Raw genomic sequence first — 20,970 nt, forward strand, 5'->3', positions numbered from 1 at the left:
TTTTTTATTATTTTGGAATCGTTCCATCAATAATATTTTATATTGGGCGTACCATAAATGAATAACTAGGTTTATATCTCAAAAATTAAACAAAATAGCTCAAAATTTCCAACGGCATCGTTCTTATCATATATTTTCGTTCTGGAAGAGGTTGGGTGATGTCACACAAGTGGTAAAAATAGTTGATAATTTCTATTGATCACCACTCTCGCCGCTGCAAATGGAGACACCTAATTTTTGCTCCTACTTCTTGATCCGGTACAAGCTCGGCAAGACAGTCAACGAGATCCACCTGTACCTCCCTGACACCTGCCCTGGCCTCTCCACTATCAAGAGATGGAGAAAGGACTTGGATAGTCGGTGTTTTGCCCTGGAGGAGAGGACACGCTTTGGACGTCCCCGGGAGACAAGGACAGAGAAGAACGACCGGAAGACCATGATAGAGTCCCGAAAGACGACTGGGAAACCCTTCAACAACCTCAAATAGCACAGGATTCACATGAAGGATTGTCTCCTGATGTGGGACAACCCCGTCCTCACGCTGTCGCTAAAACAAGGGAGTTTCTTACCCTAAGGGATATTGAACCGGTAAAACAGAGCCTCTACAGCTCAGATCGGAACCTTTGTGACCGGTTCCTGTTCCAGAAGTTGAAGCATCTGCTCCGAAATGACGAGTTTGGGAGGCATAAGGAAGCATAAGGAAGCCACTACTGCCATGTAGCGGGCGATCAAGAGGGTGAGCGAAGAATAGCTGTTCGACCGACTCAAGAAGCTGCTAGAGCACTCCCACGCCGTCATCGCAGCCGGAGGGGATTATATTTTCTAATTTATATGTGTTTTTATGAATTTGATGAAAATCCAGAGTTGGTCAGGCTCAATATTTATGGTACAACCTATCTATAAATAAATTAATATTTCTTTTGGATTCTAAATAATTAACAGTTGGTACTAAGAAAAATACAGAGGGTAAGTTTTTTTGATGTTTTCTTGTAAATTTCTTGCTCTTTTTTCTGTAGAGGTTGCAAAGGGATACAAAAACTTGACGTGATTCTTGATATTTTTAAATAAAAACGGAACATTGATTTGCTTTTTATAGAAAAATCTCAAACATTTTCAAATATCAAATTAAACAAAAATATTTTTGTCACATATTACTAAATTTAACACAGCAGTTACGACACCATTGGTGGGGGGAAGGGGTACTCGGGGTTTTCTACTATTTTATCTCGTGATTATGATTGTTACGATTCTAGATAGTTGATAAATGTTTGATATATATAAAAGGGTATTTGCTTTTGCTTAAGAAGATTCACACTTCTTGCATAGTATGTACCAATAAGTAGTTATTTAATTATAGAGTTAATATCATTGGTTGTACTCGAGAATGGCGACTTTAGTCAATATTTTGAAGACTTGATTTGATTTCACAAGCAAATACTCTCTACTTGATTTGGACTAAATATTTGAGACTCACCCGATTTATATTCGAAAACTAGAACTCAAGAAATGTCTTAGCACCATGGACTATATATAATAATTATGTACTTAAAATGTTCTAAAGTAATATAAGGAATCAAACTGGATACAATACAAATATTCATGGACTTGAACTTGTGATAAAATACTTCAGACACGACTTGGACTTGCATTATAAGTACTTTTTCTAATTCAAATAATATATTACATAATAAGTCATATTTAAATTTTTAAAAATTCCAATTTTGAAATAATTGCACTGAAAAACAGTCTTTAGTCGAAGTTGTAACTTCAAATAGCAATTTTATTTACAAAATAAGCTTTGAGTTTGGCTAAATCATACACAACAAAAGATTTCTCGACAATCTTTGTTTAAATATACTTTTATCAGACAAAACAAATAGGTACTTTAATGCAGATAACATACTAAATAAACTTTTTGCAAAATTGTTACAAACAAGATGTTCAATATTTATTTTGATAAAATTACTTGATAAAAAAGTTATTTTTTAAATGTTATATTTAGATCCTTTTTTTAAATCCTTTTCATTTTACTTATTTGATGGTGCTTATATTTAAATTTGCATCATTAATGCTTGCATTTCTTAGCTATTTTCATTAAATTCTGAATATTTTAAGTGTCTACGTTTTCCCATCTTAATGTAATTGATCAAAACCTATGATTATTTCATACTCTTTACTTGATTTATTGACTTTAATATAGTTTGATGGTTCAATTATGGGTACATCGACCAAACTGAAATTATTTTTTCATGTTTTTTAAGATAAAAAATAAACTATCTTGCTATATAATGTACTATCTTTTTATAGTGTATTTTGTTAGCTATAGTACTATAGAAAATTTTAAGAATATTAATTGTTTAAATAGGGATAGAGAGTTTTCAATATTGAACTTTCAAACCTAGAAAAAAGATATTAAAATAAATTTAATGTATATATTTTATGACAAAATTTCAATACAAAAAAAATGTATAATTGATATGTATTGAAAATGAGGTTGAGTGAGTTGCAATGTTTTAAAGTTCCGAAAATATATGAAAAATTACTTATAATATAATGTGTAATATTTTTATTAACCTTGCTTATACTTATATATAATTTTCGTTCATTCTTTAAAAATATAAATATAATAAGTGACATCGATAAATATATCCATTAAATTAGATACAATATTTAAAAATTACTTATTTTGACAAATTTATATTGTTGGCATATTTATGCTTTATTCTATAACGATGAAATATATTGTTATTAAATAGAGTTTTGAAATACATTGAAGTTCATCATCAATTCAAAATATCCCCATGTGAGTTATCCTTGATAGCTATAGTCTCCATATTTTATATAACTCATTATAAAGTTTTTTTTATTAAATATATTTAATTGAAATTTTTATTAAAAAAACAAGTTATACTTCACAAATATAAAACATAATTGTAACATGAACTAACCATATTTTATCATTGTTTTCATATATTATATAAAATTACCTTATATCTTCTAATGGAGACGTGATTTTCTTTACAATGCATTCATACTTCAAATGCATTTTCATGCCATAATCTACTTAAGTTAGTAGGATTATTTTTTAGAACACATCAAAGAGTCATGCACGATTTGGAACAAGTAGTTTTTCCTTGTGACTCTAATGTATTTATGTATTCATACTGTACATCAATGGTTTAAAAATGTAATAATATTTATGCCTAGCCTGAAACCTAATTTTATATCAAGGTTGTCTCTCGAAAGAAATGCATAAAATCTTATATTTTCTAAATCCCTTTACGTACTTTAATCTCTGTGGACAAATGTGATTCATTAATTCTAAATGTGTACGTCTTTACATATTATACAAATAAATACATAAGTCTTTTAATATCATTGGCTTAATCAAATGTGATGTCATAAACATCCATGGATTAATTATGTAGTTATTAAATTGAGAAATCTAATAATCAGAGAATTAAATCTTTAAAATCTTTAATTTTTTCGTAAAATTGTTCGGAATTGACAATTTAATGGTTCTAGGAAATTTGCCCTGAAGAAAATTATCATTTGGAAAATTTCCCCTCATTTACTAACAAAATCACAATACCTCGGCCCAAAACTTGTTTTGTGCAATGACAATGACTCAAAGTGTTCAGGCCATTCCATAACTTTAAAATGAACTACGACCCATAGGTTGTTTAAGACTAGGACAGGTAACCCATGGAGGTTAAAAACCAACGCTGCTGCCTAAAAAAATCAACGCTGCTGCTTAAAAAACCAAATAAATCCATTCCAAAAGGCGGGGTTTAACCTTCTTGGTGGCCTTGTTATTGCACAAAACAAGTTTTGAGACGAGGTATTGTGATTTTGTTAGTAAATAACGAGAAATTTTCCCTATGGAAATTTTCTCCTGGGCAATGTTCCGTGCACGCATTTTTATAGCTGATAGTCCTGTACGATTACTGTCAATGGAATCAAAGTTCTATAAATAAATTCTTCTGAAACTTTTAATAGGGTATATCTTGTACCCACCTGTGGGACGGTTCTGTCTCCAAGTATCACCTTTATGACCAAACAGTAGTGCAGCTTTAACATATATATGACAATCCTCAATGCACCTAACACAATGACAGTATTTTTTAAAAATGAGCCTTTTTATTATTTTCCACAAAGAATGAATTAAAGCCTTTCGTCAATAAATAATTTGATTCATTGTACAATAGTTTGAGAACTTCTGCTCCAAAGCAAATCTACTCAAACATTGATGGACTCTCGATAATAGAGGAGATCGAAATGATTTCATACAAGTATTTTCATTAAAAAAAAAAAATACATTTTGTACGAATGAAGATGCATTTATTGTTTTTATAACAAATGATAATAATTTATGGAATTTAAAAGAGTATCTTAAGTTATATGTAGTGTTATAGTGCATTAATGAATCCAGTCATTTTTACATTGTTCAAAAAATATATAAATAAATAATACCCATTTGAGGGGAGGACACGTGTCAACAAGTTTCTCAGATTTTAAGTAATTTATAAATTCCGGCTCAACTGCTTTAGCCTGATGACTTGCAAATGGGTGATTTGATCCCATATCTGGTTTTGGTATATTAGGTTTTTTAGATTACAAGCTTTTCAAGTTAAGTATCAAGACCACATCAAGGGTTGAGGGCTAAATTATCATAGCTCAAAAATTAAAAATATTAATGTAATTGTCTATATGTCATCCAAGTGGTCTAAAACAGAGAAATTCAGGAAGTTGAAATGCATTTTTCAGATCTATTTTATTATATAAATTGGAAAAAACCATTGTTTATAATCAGGCTTGGACATTGAACGGAAAAACGAACGGTGTTTACTCTTTCCGTTCATTTTTTGAACGAATGAACGACGAACGCAAAAAAATATGAACGGCGTTCATTTTGACGTTCATTTTCTTATTGTACATCTTTGACTACTTTTTCCGAAGATTACTACATCTTTTTTTCTTTATTATGGGTTTAATTATAATTTTTATCTGATGGTGGCTAAAATATAGTTAATTTAGTTTTCTTTTTTTTTCAATCCGTTGCTTCGTTTAATTGCACCCTTTACTGGAAAATAAGTCACCTCAAGATATCCTTCAAAATCAGAAATTTGTTGTAATGGATCAAATACAAGATATAATGGATGTTAATACATCTATTTATCTAGTATCTTGTAAAGTTTTTATCCAATTTCTAAATCCAAAGTATATAAATTTTAAGCCGACATTAACACCTTCAATCCTTATTACTGTGCAATATGAAAGTACTTTGTCTTAATTTTTAACAATCTATCATTAATTGCCTGGAGAGCGTGGGAAAATAGATATTCATATACTCGAATTTCATATTAACAATTTAATTATAGATATTTAAAAATAACGAATTTTGCACAATACTGTACTCTGTAATTCCTGAAAATTTATATCAATTCTCTTGATGTTTAAGAAAGTTGTGTTGTTTTATTGAAATATCATATTTTATTAGATCCTATATTTTAGTGTAGGAAATACAGATAATACGAATATCTTCCCACGCTCTCTAGACAATAAATAAGAATTATTTAAAAAAAAAGAGAGGTTAAAAATTAAGACAAAGTACTTTCATATTGTGCAGTAATAAAGATTAAAGGTGCTAATGTCGGATTAAAATTATTATACGTCTTAGAAACAGATTAAATGAAAATGTTACAAAATATTAGATGAATAAATGTTTTTACGTCCATTATAATTTATATTTTATCCATTACACACCATTTGTAGTTTTGAAGGCTATCTTGAAATGACTTATTTCTCAGCAAATGGTGCAATTAAACGAAGCAATGGGATTGAAAAAAAAATTAGACTTCCTGAAATATTAAGAATTTATCTATACATTAAGTATAGATGATATTAATTTGATTTCTCCCATTTAAGTAATGAATGGGAATCCCCAAAATACTTATATTCTTCCGTGCACACCTCCTCCAAGTTTTTTTTCTCTCCGTAAATCGACATTTTTGAAACAGACCTATGTACTGTATTTAATCTACTTTTGGGGAAGGTATTATATATCATTGACACTTACGTTTAGATTTTCATCATAAAATCCAAAACACTGTGAAATTAAGCCGTCATATATTTGGAAAGTTGCCCATCAATAATTATTTAATAAACTTAGAGATAAACATATGCTTTTAAGGTCCAGTACCATACACAGGTTTTTGAATGGGCCTAGTAAGCCGTGGATGATTTATTATTGCAATATTAAATTTAAATCATTTTTCTTAAGCTATTTACGAGTCTTTGAGTACCTAAATAATTTTAGTCGAGTTATCATCTTCATCTTCGAGTTAGTTAGATTCAGTTTTGGGCCACAGGCAAAGCCTGTTCAAAAAAACAAAAACAAAAAAAAACCCGGATGGATGACGTTTAACGCTTCTTCCTACTCTTGCTTCTTGTATTTAAATTTCATTTATATGGTATTATGATCAACCATACAATCGAACAGGGCCAATCCGAATCAATTTGGCGCCCTATGGAAAATATTAACAAATAATATGCATATTCAATATTATATTGTTACACAAAGCTTAATATATTAATTGTCTTAGACATTTATGGCAATGCAAAATACGAAATACAAAAAGAAATCTGTAGGCAAGTGTTAGAAAATAAAAATATTACAATTGCACGAATATATGTATAGTGTATACTGTTGATATGCACAAATTATTTTCATACTAAGAAATGCAGTTATTAACTGATCGAAGCAGTGCATTCAGGTCGGGTTGAAGCCGAAAATATATAGACAAATGAGTCGGGACTAATTTTATCCTCTCACACGGCAAGCACCCCCTCCACCCCCAAAGTCTTGCATTAATGTATCTAGCAATAGATAATAAAAACAGAACCCACTTTCTGCAGATGTTAGCACTATAGACAAACTAGGACCACTTTGGGTATATCAGAGATAAACTCACATGAGGAATTTAGAATCTTTTGAAAAAATCAGCAAAGCAATTAAAAAGCCAGTCAGAGGCCTCTCCAAAAAAATCGGCCAGAAAATAAAAAAATGAAATCCGACTGGGCCTGACAATTAAAGTCGGACTAGAACCTAGTTTTATGGGTGCAACTTGGTCCAACTATAATGTTGGAATAATTAAGGTTGTCCTGAAAGTTGGGTTAAGCTCGGGGTCACCTTTTTTTTCTTTGCACCCATTATGGTACCCCTGAATGAACGGCATACTTAGCATTTGCCTATATTGTCTTTGCAACGGATCAACCTTTCCATTAAATAAGATAATCCATAAAAATAAGTCGGTTCAGCTATTTTTTAAAGCAGGGAGGCTGTTGAAAATCAATTGGAGGTTGCCTTGAATAAAAGTACTGCCTCTATTTTGAAGATATTAAAAAAAACTACAACACAATTTGAAAAAATGGACACCATTTCATAAAAATTGAGAGTATCATTTTAGGACCCCTGGGATTTGCCTGTTTTGCTTTTAGTAAGCTACGGGGTTGAGGCTCATTTTTACGTGTTAGGAACAAAAAGGGTTTTATATAATATTAATTAGTATTTTTTTAGGTTGGGCTTTTTATACTAGATAAATATTAAATGAATAAATAAAAATTCAAAAATGAACGATTGAACGGAAAAAGAGTGAACGGGTACAAGGCTGTTTATAATGAAAGAATAGTTTCCGAGCCTAATTCTATATAGTAAATAACTTAGTTACGACAATTTGGCCCATTCATCTATTTTTTACGGGGGGGATTCCTATTTACTCACGTATTTGCGTTATTACCCGGAGACACTAGGCGTTTACGATCAGACACACTTTGTTCTAATGATATAGAAGATAACACTCCAAGAAATTATCAGCGTTACCTTACGTCTTTGATGAGAACATTAACACCTAAATACTCAATGCTTCAATGATCTCTCCTCAAAAATGAAATAATAATGATAACTGCTTGAGAAAAAAACAAACAATAGTCCTGAATTCATATTTAGAACAACTCTATACAAAAAATACATTTTTTTAAAATAAGACGACACTCTCGGTGTAATGTGCCAAACGCCTTTGAGATTGCATTAATATGACTACACTAGCAAAGGCTAATTAATTAATTAATTATGGAGCGGGAGATTGAATATACTTTATACTACATATACTCACACTATATCAATTCGGTTAACTAAGGTAATCTACAAAGTCTAATCATTTTATTGGCTATTGTAACCTTAGTAGTATTCTTATAAATTTAAAATATATATATATTATATATGTAAACTTCAAATAACATAGCAACATATTTGCATCAAAAAAATTGTCTAGATGATAAGTCCTTTTTTATTTAAAGAAAATATTGTCATATTTAAATTCGCAAAGAAAATTACAAAAAAACTTATTCGCACAATCTTTGGAAAAAAAAAAGTTTATAACATTTATTGGCATTGTAAAGAGAAATATAAACATACCAAATTTTTTCCGCACTTGCAAAAAAAAAAAAAATTATGTAGAATATTTTTTTTTTAAAAAGTAAGTCACGATAACTGGTTCATTTTTTTATAAATGGTGCAAAAATATCTAATAAAATATATTTCAGAAATTAAAAAATACTTTATCTTTTGCGTTAGAGTCTAAAAATTTTATTTACAAAATGCATTTTTTAGAGGCATTTCTTTACAAAAATTGAAAATTGACGTTTGGTGAAAAATAAGAGACAAAAAATACAAATTATTCAAAAAATGACAGATATTTTGGTTAAACATCCATTTATATGCAAACAAATCTCAAGACAAATTTATAATAACTTTATTTAATTTACGAATCCAATATTTCATTAGGAGTTCATTTTTTTTGCATTTGAAAAAAAAAACGAAATTGCGATTTTCTCAAATTTCTTTTTTTGTCCATAACTTTTTTGATTTGAAATAAATTTAGAAAACGTAGTTATTTGTATACATAGTTGTTTTTTGAGACGCCAGTCACTTTTTAACTTAAAACTGAACTCTCTATCTAGATATCTCATTGAGCAGCAAAGAACGGTTTTTGTGTTTTAGATAATGTATAAACCCCCTTATATGACCTCCCCCCACCAAAATAAAAAATAGGCACGTGTCTTAGCCAGATCAGGCTCAAAAGAGGCACCCCTTCAAAGTTTTAGCCTCTCAGGTACAACGGTGTGGGTACACAATGCACATAAAGGACACACTTACTCAAACTCTATTTTATATATATATATATACAGTTTGTTATTTCTTAAATAAAAATGTCTATTTGGATTACATATAGATAGTGCTTTGTCATTCCTTATTTCTGTGGTCCAGTCCAGTTTTAGGAGTGGTCCTTAACACATTAAGTTAACATTTTTTCTGAATTTAAGCAGCTCCTTCTTTTAAAATTATATTTTTTTAAATAAAAAATTAATCGATAAATCCCAAATTTTGCACATGTATTCTCTGACTATTACTTAACAATTAAGTTTCAACATGCAAAAAGTTATGCCAAAAAAAAATCTAGAAAAGATACTCTTGTAGTTGTTGTCCAAACAAGGAAAAATTTGATTTAATATCAAAATGATACTTTTTAAATAAAAAATGGATTTACGATTCTCGAAATTTGTTCGTATATCCCCTTGTTATTCTTCTAATCTATCTACTAAAAAAAAAAAAGAGTATCTATACCAAAAAAAGTCAAAAATGTTATTACAAATATGTTCAAAATGTTAGGTTCGCCATTTTTGAACTTGGTCTTATATCTACAAATATTAATATTAAAAGTACTTATGTATAAAGAATATAAAAATAAAGTATTATCTTGATCATCATGAGCGTCTTTATCAAAAACAAAAGTTCAAATAAATTAAATATTCATGGAGATATTACATGGTTAAACTGGTATAAATAGCCATCTAGAAAAATCTACTCGTCGGTCTAAATGGGTTGAGTGTCGGTCCTTATAGCCAATATTTGTCATTATTAGAACTAATTAAGAAAAAAAGAAGAAAAAGTTTAGTTCTGTCATAAAGAACCGAACTTGATATGCTTTAGGACTAATATGCAGAACTAAACTGGACCGAACCGAGACTGATATGGTCTTTAACCTTAAATAAGGACCTACCATTTCTATATGTGCCCAACAAAAACTACATACTAGCCTAAATCCTTAGTTATATAGATAAAGTAATCAAATAATCAACGATAACAATTACCAATATTAAGTACTAAATATTAGTTCAAGCAAATATTATCATTTCAATTTTGCTCCACGCCTTCCACTAAGTTATTGACTTTATGTCCTATTGAGTGACACTCTCTATGAATATATTATATTATTTCTACGTAAGGAAACAATGAATTCATTTAAGTAACGTACTTTAAACCTGTTGAATAAATTCACTTTGATGCATTTGAAGAGGGTAAAAAACCTGATTCACTCTAAACAAGTCATATTAATTTATTACATTTAAAAGAATATCGTTAGTTATATGTTGTAGTTTATTGTATTCATGAATACATTCATTTTGACATTTCTACAAAAAAAAACATATAAAAATATGTTTTACATCTCTTTAGGCTTTAAAAAAATTGGATACGTTTATTACTAATGAAGACAATTAATAAGAGGTTTTGTTATCAAAAATATGTTCCGTAAATTGCTGAACGTATAAATAATTAATAATCGGCTATAAAAAAGTGTACATTTATAATTTTCCTTTTTAATTATTGGGAATATATGGATTATTATTATAATATAATAATAAATATACTTGATGTATACATAAAGGATATATCAAAGAATTTATAATGTAAAAACCAATTAGTACAGATCCAATATATATAACGTACATTGTAAATTATATCGAAGCCAATGATTTTTGAAAAATTTATAAGAAATTATACATTTCATTCTATAAACCTATGTATTATTACATGAAAAAACTATTGTTGAAATAAAATTGAATATTTATGATTCTATTTTTCAATTTTTTTATATAATAATCCAAACAATAGACACTCTATAGTTCAAATTCTGCTGATCGTATATTGTAGTATCTATACAAATGCAATATGTGTGTTCAATATAAATGGTTTTGATGACCGTGTCAAGGAGATAATGAAAAAGATAACTTGTTATTAGAATATTGTCAATGGCCTCAGCTATAATCTCCCATTTGGACTTTTGATAGAAGAAGAGGAATTAAGACGAGAAAACAAGTTTATGAATAAATAGTTATTATTCAATAAAAATCCACAAATAAATTAAGTTATATCGGTCTACAGGAGTGGCGTCGTTAGTCATTTGGGATGGAGTTGAGGCACTTAAAAAATTTAATAATATATATGTTTATAATAAAAATATTAAACCCATTTATATAAGTTTTTTTTCTGTTTCGTTTCTATTTATTTAAAGATTTAAAAAGATAATTTATTCCCGAGTATAGAAATCTAATTTCCCGAATATTTTAGAGGGAAAGCTTAGGAATATATAAATATATATAATCATATACCTAGTATGTTAATTAATAAAAATTGACCCCTTGTATTCCAAATTACAAACTCCGCATATGACTAATAGTAATTTATGAATTTACTAAATTCTTATCAAACTATAGGACATCTATTTTTCAAGAAAAATCATCGACACATATGAAGCAGTGACATATACCGGGTGCGGCGAAAAAATCTGTACACTTTCAATCTAGAACAATATCAAGATTTATTTTAGCAATCTGTTGTAATAGGGTATGTCAATAAAATAAAAATAACTAATTTGATGTCTTGGCTACCCTAATCATCGATGTAGGCCCACTTGGCAGCAATTATGGCTTCCAGGCGGCCAATTGCAGATGCTATCCCAGTGCTAGTTGACAATTTCCTTGAAGTTGCTGATATTTGGGAGACGGACGGTGCAGGCCTTGGACTCAACATGCACTCAAAAAGTGAAGTCCAATGGGTTGGCATCTGATGAGTAGGGGGAGGGGCATATTTTCTTTGGCCAGAAAGGCATGTTGTCCTTCAACCACTTCTGGGCCTTTTTAGATGTGTGGCAGGCGCATTCTCCTGCTGGTAACCACGTTCATGTAGGGTTAGTTGGTCTGGACCCATGCTAACAACTTTTCCTCTGTTGGTTTCTTGCCAATGCCCAAAAGTGCACAGACGGAAATTCGTTGATGACGTTCAGATGGAATTTTCTCGGCTTCTAGGACACTTAGGAAGATCTAGTTGTTTGTTTTGGTTTATTTATTTTTTTGTTTATTTTTAGTATTTGACCAGAACAGTTTTACCGGATTCACAAAAATCTTGATTTATGCCAAATAAGCGAAGTGTAAAGATTTTTTCGCCACACCCGGTATATAAATATATAGACCATTCCTCAAGGAAATAGATTTGACTCAAATCTGATAGGTGGCATAATTGAAAGTAGTCCTACTCAGAAATGAAATGTTGGATCCGTAGTTTAATCAAACTCTAAGATCTTAAAGACGAAGATGGTTATAATTTAAAAGAAAAAACAAACAAAGACCACCAACCTTAAAATATTTAAGGTCAGAAACTAAGGTCATTTTTAATTTTTTTTAGGGGGCATATATTTATGACGTACGGAAATGTACAATTTTGGAACTGCCCCCCTTTTGTCCAACACTTGATACCCCACTCAGATTGAACGTCCCAAAATTTTAGCTCCCCCTTGTTAATGTTTAATATTACCTTCACTTAAAGTGATTGTAATATTTTTATAATTAATAACCCGCCAATTCAATTGAATGAATTTTCTCCTTGCAGTTTTAGCCTTCAATGGCTGAATAATGTTCTCTTACTTTTCAAGAGACCCTTTGACTTGATTTCACTCCTCCTGAGATATTTTTGTGACCTTCTTGTTTCTTTAAATGGGGATAAGCTCGTTGATATACTTCGATCAATTTTTTATTCTTTGCTTCCTTATTTATTTTGGTACTTTTTTGAAATGGAATCTGGTTGGGAGGAGTAAGACTACAATTTGCTAACAACGTAAAAAAATAACGTGTGAATCCTTCATTCTTTGATTTTCATAGATTTCATGCACCAGGGTTTCCCAGTTAGAAAAGTGCGCTATATTGATGTAAGAAGTATGCATTTGTAAATAAAATATATTGTTTATCTTGAAGAACATTTATATAATTCAATTTAAAAAAGTTTTGTTGATCAGTGAAACCGTGATCAGTTCTGAATGTAGATACTCCGAAATATCCAATACCCCTCCTAAAAAACCTTTAAATCTGTACTTCCCCCCGTCAAATGTACGTCATAAATGTATGACACCTTACATAAGTTTTTATTAACTATTTGACAGCTTCGCAATTATATATTATAGTTGCCTTTCATTTCTTTGGTGTACGATATATCTAATCAAAAATTTATAAAAAGTTTAATTTCTGTATCTTTAAAACATCAGAATATAAATTTACGGATCCAACTTTTCATTTTTGAATCTATCTACCATACCAAGTTTGAGTCAAATCCGTTTCTTTTTGAAAATGTCTAATGAAATGACCCATATGTATACTTCATTTTTTTTGCATATAATGTTTTATAAATTTATGATTGAGTAAAAGAATAGCATTAAAAATAATGCCATTGCACCGAACCATACGAATATAATACTATTTTATATTTAATGTCCGACGTACCTGTCAAAACAAATTGAGCATTAATGAGGATAAACGTGACATCTCATTGAATATCATGATGAATGGATGTTTCATTAAAAACAAAACAAAAAAATATTTGCATATATTAGCAATTCACTGATTATTTATTTAAATATATTGTTCAAGATATATCTAAATGCATTTAGAATCGGGGGAATGATTTTATGTCATATCTCTCCTTGTTAATTATTACATTCTCGTATGTACATTTAAAACTTCCAAAAGGATTATAAATTATTATCACTAAACACAGTTTATTTATTCTAGGATGGTTAGGAGCCTTCTCAACTTCCTTCTCTTTCATAATATCACCCATAACAATGAGCTTCTGCATTCGAAAATCAACTCGTTTAACAGCTGTTTTTGGAGGACTTATAACTGCCCTTGGTGTTTTATTCACGTCCTTTGCAGTACAATTTCATCAGCTATTTATTAGCTATGGTATTATTATAGGTAAATATGATTTTTAATTTCTTATTTATAGGTAAATATAGTTGTAAATGCTAAGCATTCTCGGTATGTTACTACTCTAGAAATCATTGATAAAATCCATGATATGGTGATAGATGACAGAAGAATTAAGGTGCATGATATTGTTAGTGCTGTGGGCATCTCGAGTTGGAACCCTATTTCTATTAATTTTGCGACCATATCAGCTGAGCTGTGAGCTGGTGCATTGCCCTGATGAAAAATGACTTTTTTTGTGGGCCAATCGTTGCTGTTTTTCTTTCAGCTCAGTTTTCAAACAATCCAATAACGATGAATAATATGTACTTGTAATAGTTTTACCCTTATCCAGATAGTTGATGAGAGTTATACCTTGAAAATCCAAAAGACAGTGCCAGAATCTTAACGGCCGATTCCCCTGTTCAAATGAATACCAAAAGAAAGAAATAGACCGATCTGGCTGAAAGTTGGTGTGTTTTCTTCCAAGAGAAGTTACTAACTAAGCATAACCTCGATACGCGCCAGTAGTGCAATCTCTCGGACTTTTCAAACGACCCTTACAGTATCCTCAATTCTACTCTTACTTTTATAACAGGTCATATTTGCTTAGATCTACATTTACGTACCCTCTAATTTCATTCTTAATGAATTAAATCATTAAACTGGCGAGCTCAGCTTAATTCTACAATTGCATTTTTTTGTATGAACTTATGTAGGTAGAGTTGCAAAAATATGCGATGCCGCTATTTAAAAAAGACAAAAACGAAAATTGACATAGTAACCCTGAGAAATTGAATCATTGTAAGGGAGAAGAGGAGTTTAGCTACCATTTTGTTAAATTATATTAGTTGGCAAAGGCTATTAGCGGAAGGAAACAAACACAAATCCCACCTAGTATCTAGCATATTCCTATACAGGAATTAGATTGAAGTAGATCTTCAATTCTACTCTGAATAATACATGGACTTAACCTCAAAACTCTCAGTGTGACTCTCCGCCATTTATGAGTACATCTGGTTTATACTTTTATGTTCTCTCCACAAGAAATATATAATAATTATAACAGCTTTGGAAAATTATAACAAACCATCAATTTAAAAAATACTTAGGATTACAACTTTCTTTCTAAGCAAAAAAATTCCACTTTTCAGTAAGTTGTCCCTGATTAAAAAAATATATATGATTGATAATTTTTTTATATTGGAGATGTAACAAATTTGGCAGAAATTTGATACATTCCTTATATTAATTGGAAGTATATGCCAAGTTGACGCATATACCACTTTATAGCACATCACTCATCTCGTAGAAGTGATATTAAGAGTTGATAGTTTCTTTATGAAAATTCCAAAGCAATATGCGACTTTTGACACCGTATTTTATCACTTAGTAAATACAGGTCTGAATATTAGATAGAAAATGAGCGCCATTTATACTCTCAGTTTATTTTTGAAAGAGTGAGAACCTGTAAGGAAAAAAGTTGAAAGATTAAGTGATAAAATCTTGAAACGGCGTTTATTTTCTTCTCTCCTTTTTCCAAGGACCGAAGCTTAAACCAAATAGGGAAACGACGGTCAAATTATCAATTTTTGTTCAAATTGAATTGAATACAAGAATATTTTTTTGTTGGCTAGGGTTGCTGAGGGTATCATGAATCACTCTATAACCAACTATGGAACCTCTTTGAAAATTAAACGACGTCAGCTGTAGTTCCTCAAAATTGGCATCTCCCGAGAAAAAGAGCTTTTTTGTACTCAACTAAATTTGGAAAAAAAAAAAAAATAATTAATTGGTCGTCGTTTTGTTTAAAAAAATGAATGAACGAACAGAAAGAAATGAACGCCTGAACGGGAAAAGTTGGAACAGGTCTGAGCCTAAGTAAATAGTACATAAGCAGTAATATCAATTTTAATTATGGAAATTTTTGAACCAACTTGATGCAAGTTGATACAGAAGCACAAAGTGGTGGTTATTCGACGAAAATACAGAATTATAGCTCGAAGAAGTATGCTATAAACTGAAGAACATCAACTAGACCGCTCTGCATATCCACTATCGATGTGAAGTGCCAGACCTTATGTATGCGGTCTGCTCCAGTTCAGTCTTAGAACCTGTCCTATAGGACATTAAAAAACATAACGGTAATGAAAAAATTAAATTCTTTGCAAAAAAATGAAATTTCAAATGTTAAATTTTCAGTAAAAACATTTCAAATACCTAAAGCTGTTCACAAAAAATTTAGGTATAAAATTAAATTTGTGAAGAAAAACTTCAAAAATCCAGCTATTCACTAAAAATTAAAATTTTTGTGAGAAAAATTTCAAAATTCCATAGATATTCAAAGAAAATTAATTTTTTTGTAAAAAATTTTAAATATTAATTTTTTGGGAAAAAATTTCATGTAGGATTTTAATATTATGAAATATATAAGAAGGTGGACTGAAAAGTTTCCGATCTAACAAAGATACAAGACATTTTTTCTATTTTATTTCAACATAGTCTCCTTATAACTCTATACACTTCTCCCAGCGAGGCTCCCATCTCTGTAACCCGTCCAAATAGTACTCGACGGTTTTCTCCGCAAAATAATTGTTCACGAGACACTTTTTGTTTAAGGCTCAATTAATCTGAGTTGGATTGACTTAAACACATCACATTTTAACACAACAACCCTTTATATGTCTGCTATTGTTTGATTCTATTAATAGGTTTCACTTTTTAAAAAAATTACTCGATACTCGATTTTGTCCGTTTTCACAAAAAAAACTAAGATAAACTCACTTAAACAGCTGTTACAAGAACAACTGGGCGTCCAAAATGAGTAAAACATTGGTAGGTAACGGTCAACAGATGCTAGATAGATGTGACTAGCTTTTATTTACAAGTGCCGCGATCTTCACGTTGAAGTTGGAAATTTTTCAGACCACCTTCATATATATATATACATATAGATATGTAATTCATTTTAAAAGTTATAGAAGATAATATGATGATGATAGACTTGGAGTACATAAGAGATAGATAGAAGTTGGTATGATTGAATTATTGGGCTAACTATCAACTGGTTTTGGGCCTTTTTGTTTTAGTCTTTTTTTGTAGTAGGAAATGTTGCATTATACAATACAGGTGGCAACGTGCTCTACACACAATACTCTTAATTTAATGACGCTAAAGTCAATAGTAGTCTAATTCTGTACCACTCTGTACATTGGTTACAAAAATACAAATTCGAGGTATATCCTCCAATATTTACTCCGTACTTTGATATTTTCATAAAATATTGTATGCCTATAATGATTTCTTTTCCATAAGTGGGGTAATTTATGATTCTAAAAGATATTTCTTGTACCTTTAAACACTGCACAAGTGGCAATTTAATAAAAGTTGTACATACAAAGGTACGTATTTTGAACTGATATCCATCTTGATTTATATGTATTTTTTTCTATGTCAAGTGATTCATTGGTCGGTAACTTGTTTTGACCCTTTGTGCCTTAGAGAAGGACGTAGTAAATATACGTCATCTCAAATATTATGTAACTATGTCTTAATCTAACGGGAAAAGTTAAGAGAATGCTAAAATCTAAACTTGAACATTTTTAGAGTATTAATTTCATATTTTATTACAAGTGTTAAGTTCTAGAAAGAAGGAGGAATTTAATAGCATATATAAGCATCTAAAAACATAATTTTAATTGACAAAATTGTTCGCAAAACTATTGAAAACTGTTAAATATTTCATCATGTCAATATTTTAAGAGTTTGAAAAAAGTTAGGGGGCTATTTTTGAGAAAATTGATTTTGTGTACAATTTTCTATTTTTTTTTTTTTTTTGCTAAAAATATAAATTTGAGCTGCAATAAGACGACGACAATTCATAATTTGAGGATTTTTATAAAAACTAAAGCTGTATTACTAAGTTATTACTAAATGATTTTAAAGTTCCAATAAAAAATATTTAAAAACGAAAATATTATTAAGGTTTTTTCATGCTGAAAGTAATTTTTGACTCAATACAATGAAGTCAAATGGACTTTTTGAAAGAATAAGTTTTGTAAAACTACACATAGTTCTTCATAAATATATTTTACCCTCAAAAATTTTTTATTTCCCATTCAAAAAAGGATAATATCTACGCAATTATGTACGTATACCGCGTATAGCATGCATCGATGTGAATACTCTGTTTTATATAGTATAACTATTCTCAAATTAGCTAAAAATAAAAGTTGGTTTTTGGAACGATGTTGACAATTTAACCATAAAAGGACCATTGGATTCTTTATGTTCCATTTCAAACAAATGAGGATACAAGCAGAATTAACTCGTTGAACGTAAGTTTTACTACTGGAGTAGTAGCGTACTATTCCATATGTTATCGCTCACTCAATCATTCAAAAGAAGAACTGAATTATGAAAAAAATAGATAAATAGGTGTAGTTTTCGAGATCAATATTTGAAAGTCTTGGATCCAATCCTTGGTCTACTCTTGTTTGCAATATCAATCCTAACCAACAGATCTAAGATATGAAAGAAGGAAAACAATTGTACATATTATTGTTTGCTAGAACTTATTCAAGTTGTATTAGTCCTTTTAAAACATGGCACTTAAAATCCTGTCTCTGCTATTTGTCCATGAAAAAGTCCCTTATTTTTATACCACTCTCTACTGCTACAATTATGAGGAATATTAAATTCAAGTACATAATGTCATTTTTCCAATTAAATTCATTGAGTAGAACATGAAGTGTTTCTTTTAAGCAAGATAATAGTTTGCCATAGCACCTTGTTGCCTCACCAACATAAAAATTTACACTGTTGCATTCTGTTTTCGATTTTTCTGCTTCTTTTCCCCCATCAGTGTTCTGAATATAGATTGGTTGATTTCGAATTTGTTCTTGTTAAGCTGTAAGCAATTCCTAACATAATAGTATCACTAGAAACAATTGTCTAACTACTAACTGATGTTGCGTCCTTTTTCTCTTACTTTTTAGAGAAAAGGTTGCGAGATACAATACATGAAACAATGTGATAAATAGCTGATGTAGATAGATGAATGGTGATAAAGTTATTAGCTCATATCTATGATGACGTCATAAGGCAAACATACTTCAATTTTGTGTCATTTGTCGTGAATAATGTCACCATCTGATGAAAGTATCTTCTTAAGTATAAGTGAGAGACTTCAGCAAATCTGGATGGAATAGCAGAGTTTATATGAAGATGTAGGAAAAATGAAACATCCATGATGGTTCCAATCATTGATGCTGGAGGGGTTGTTGAAAATTGGGACTCGAGATACTTCATAAGTGCTACTTAGGGAGTTTTTTGCGTTGTTCCATCTACACGACTAATTGACAGTATGATGTGAAGTGGATACTTAAAAACTTAAATCCACACCATCCATGGCAAATGTCTTTGTAATTTTCATTTAAATATGCATCTACAAAGTTCATAATACAATGTGCAACTGAGAACAATTGCAAGATTGTTATTGTTATTATGTCCTGATAAAACAGAATCAATATATTGTAAATGTTATGATTTTTTTGGTTTTTTCTGGTTAAAAAAAATCCGTCCAGAGACTATTTTCAGGGGGGTCTGGAGGCCAAACCCAGCAAGGGGGCTCAGGCTGACAAAAAAATCAATATTCTAGGTGACATAAGTAATTTCATGGGATCAAACCTTCTGTACCTAATGGGTTGAAATCTTCCGTGGTAGGCTCCCAGACTACACCAAAGGATTACTTTGCGTTGCAGGACATTTCATTGACAATGATCAATACTATTTTTTCTTAATCTTTTGTGAGGGCAAGCGTTAGGGAATTCTTATAGGCATTATTATATATCACCTGTCTATTATATGAAATATGTTATTATTAATTTAAAAAAAAGGGATTTAAACTTCAAATAACATACCAACATATCGGTATGAAAAAAAAATTATCTAGATGAGAAGTTCATCTTTTGTTTTTGATAAAAATTAGCGAAGAAAATTACAAGGGAATGTTTTGCACTTATATTGAAAAAAATAGTTAATAGCATTTACTGGCATTGTAAAAAGAAACACAAAACTACTCAAAAAAAAAAAAAAATTGTACTTGCAAAATCAAAAAAGTTTTGGAGAATAATATCGTCGAAGAAATAACCTTAAGATAACTGCTTTATTTTTGCAAATATACCCTTCTACTCTAGTTAATGATTTATGAACTTCAAATTAACTACATAATAGATTGAATGGAACTTAATCTGGCCTCTACGTGTCAAGATGTCGAATTAGATTCGGGCAGGACTACAAAGCGGAAGAGAGTTTAAGTTGGTATCCAACGGTGTGGGTCCAAGGAATCATGTTCTCCCCTCTTTTTGAGAATTTAAAATTATCATATATAGTAGTAAAAAAAGATGATTTATTTTTATTACCTCCGCTGCTCTCCCATTTCAAAAACGGTGCACGGAGCTGAATAAATCCAAGATGTCTACAACAAGGATGAATAAAAGGGATTTATTGATTTTTTCATTTATAGATTTAGACTACCCAGAGAATATCTTTTATTCACGGATTCAAGATCCATAGGTCCTTGAGTTGGTCATGATTTTTCTCTCGAAGCAGCTTGATAAATTCTCGTCCTCCCCTAAATAGTCAAATGGCTAAATAGCTGATATGCCGTACAGATATTATACATTCTCAGAGCGCTCTCTGTGTTGTTTCTCTTGAATCCAAGTTTTCAATGTACTTCCTTTAAATGATTTGTTTATTTTGCACAAAATATATGCTAATTTTTTTTTTAATTATTCGTTTCCCCAAGAAATTAACGTGGATTTGAAAAATAGA

General features: G+C 30.3%; 1 protein-coding gene across 2 annotated transcripts in view; it reads left to right on the plus strand.

The window, feature by feature from the left end:
- Positions 1–20,970, plus strand: part of LOC121123296 (monocarboxylate transporter 2) — a 371,763-nt gene that overhangs the window by 343,292 nt on the left and 7,501 nt on the right. For both annotated transcript variants that reach the window (XM_071890450.1, XM_071890451.1), the window contains one exon: positions 13,960–14,145. In XM_071890450.1, the coding sequence (XP_071746551.1) occupies positions 13,960–14,145 (186 nt within the window). The remainder of the gene's footprint in view (positions 1–13,959; positions 14,146–20,970) is intronic.

Source organism: Lepeophtheirus salmonis, chromosome 8 (assembly GCF_016086655.4).
Source record: "Lepeophtheirus salmonis chromosome 8, UVic_Lsal_1.4, whole genome shotgun sequence".
In the NCBI taxonomy this organism is placed as follows: Eukaryota; Metazoa; Arthropoda; class Copepoda; order Siphonostomatoida; family Caligidae; genus Lepeophtheirus; species Lepeophtheirus salmonis.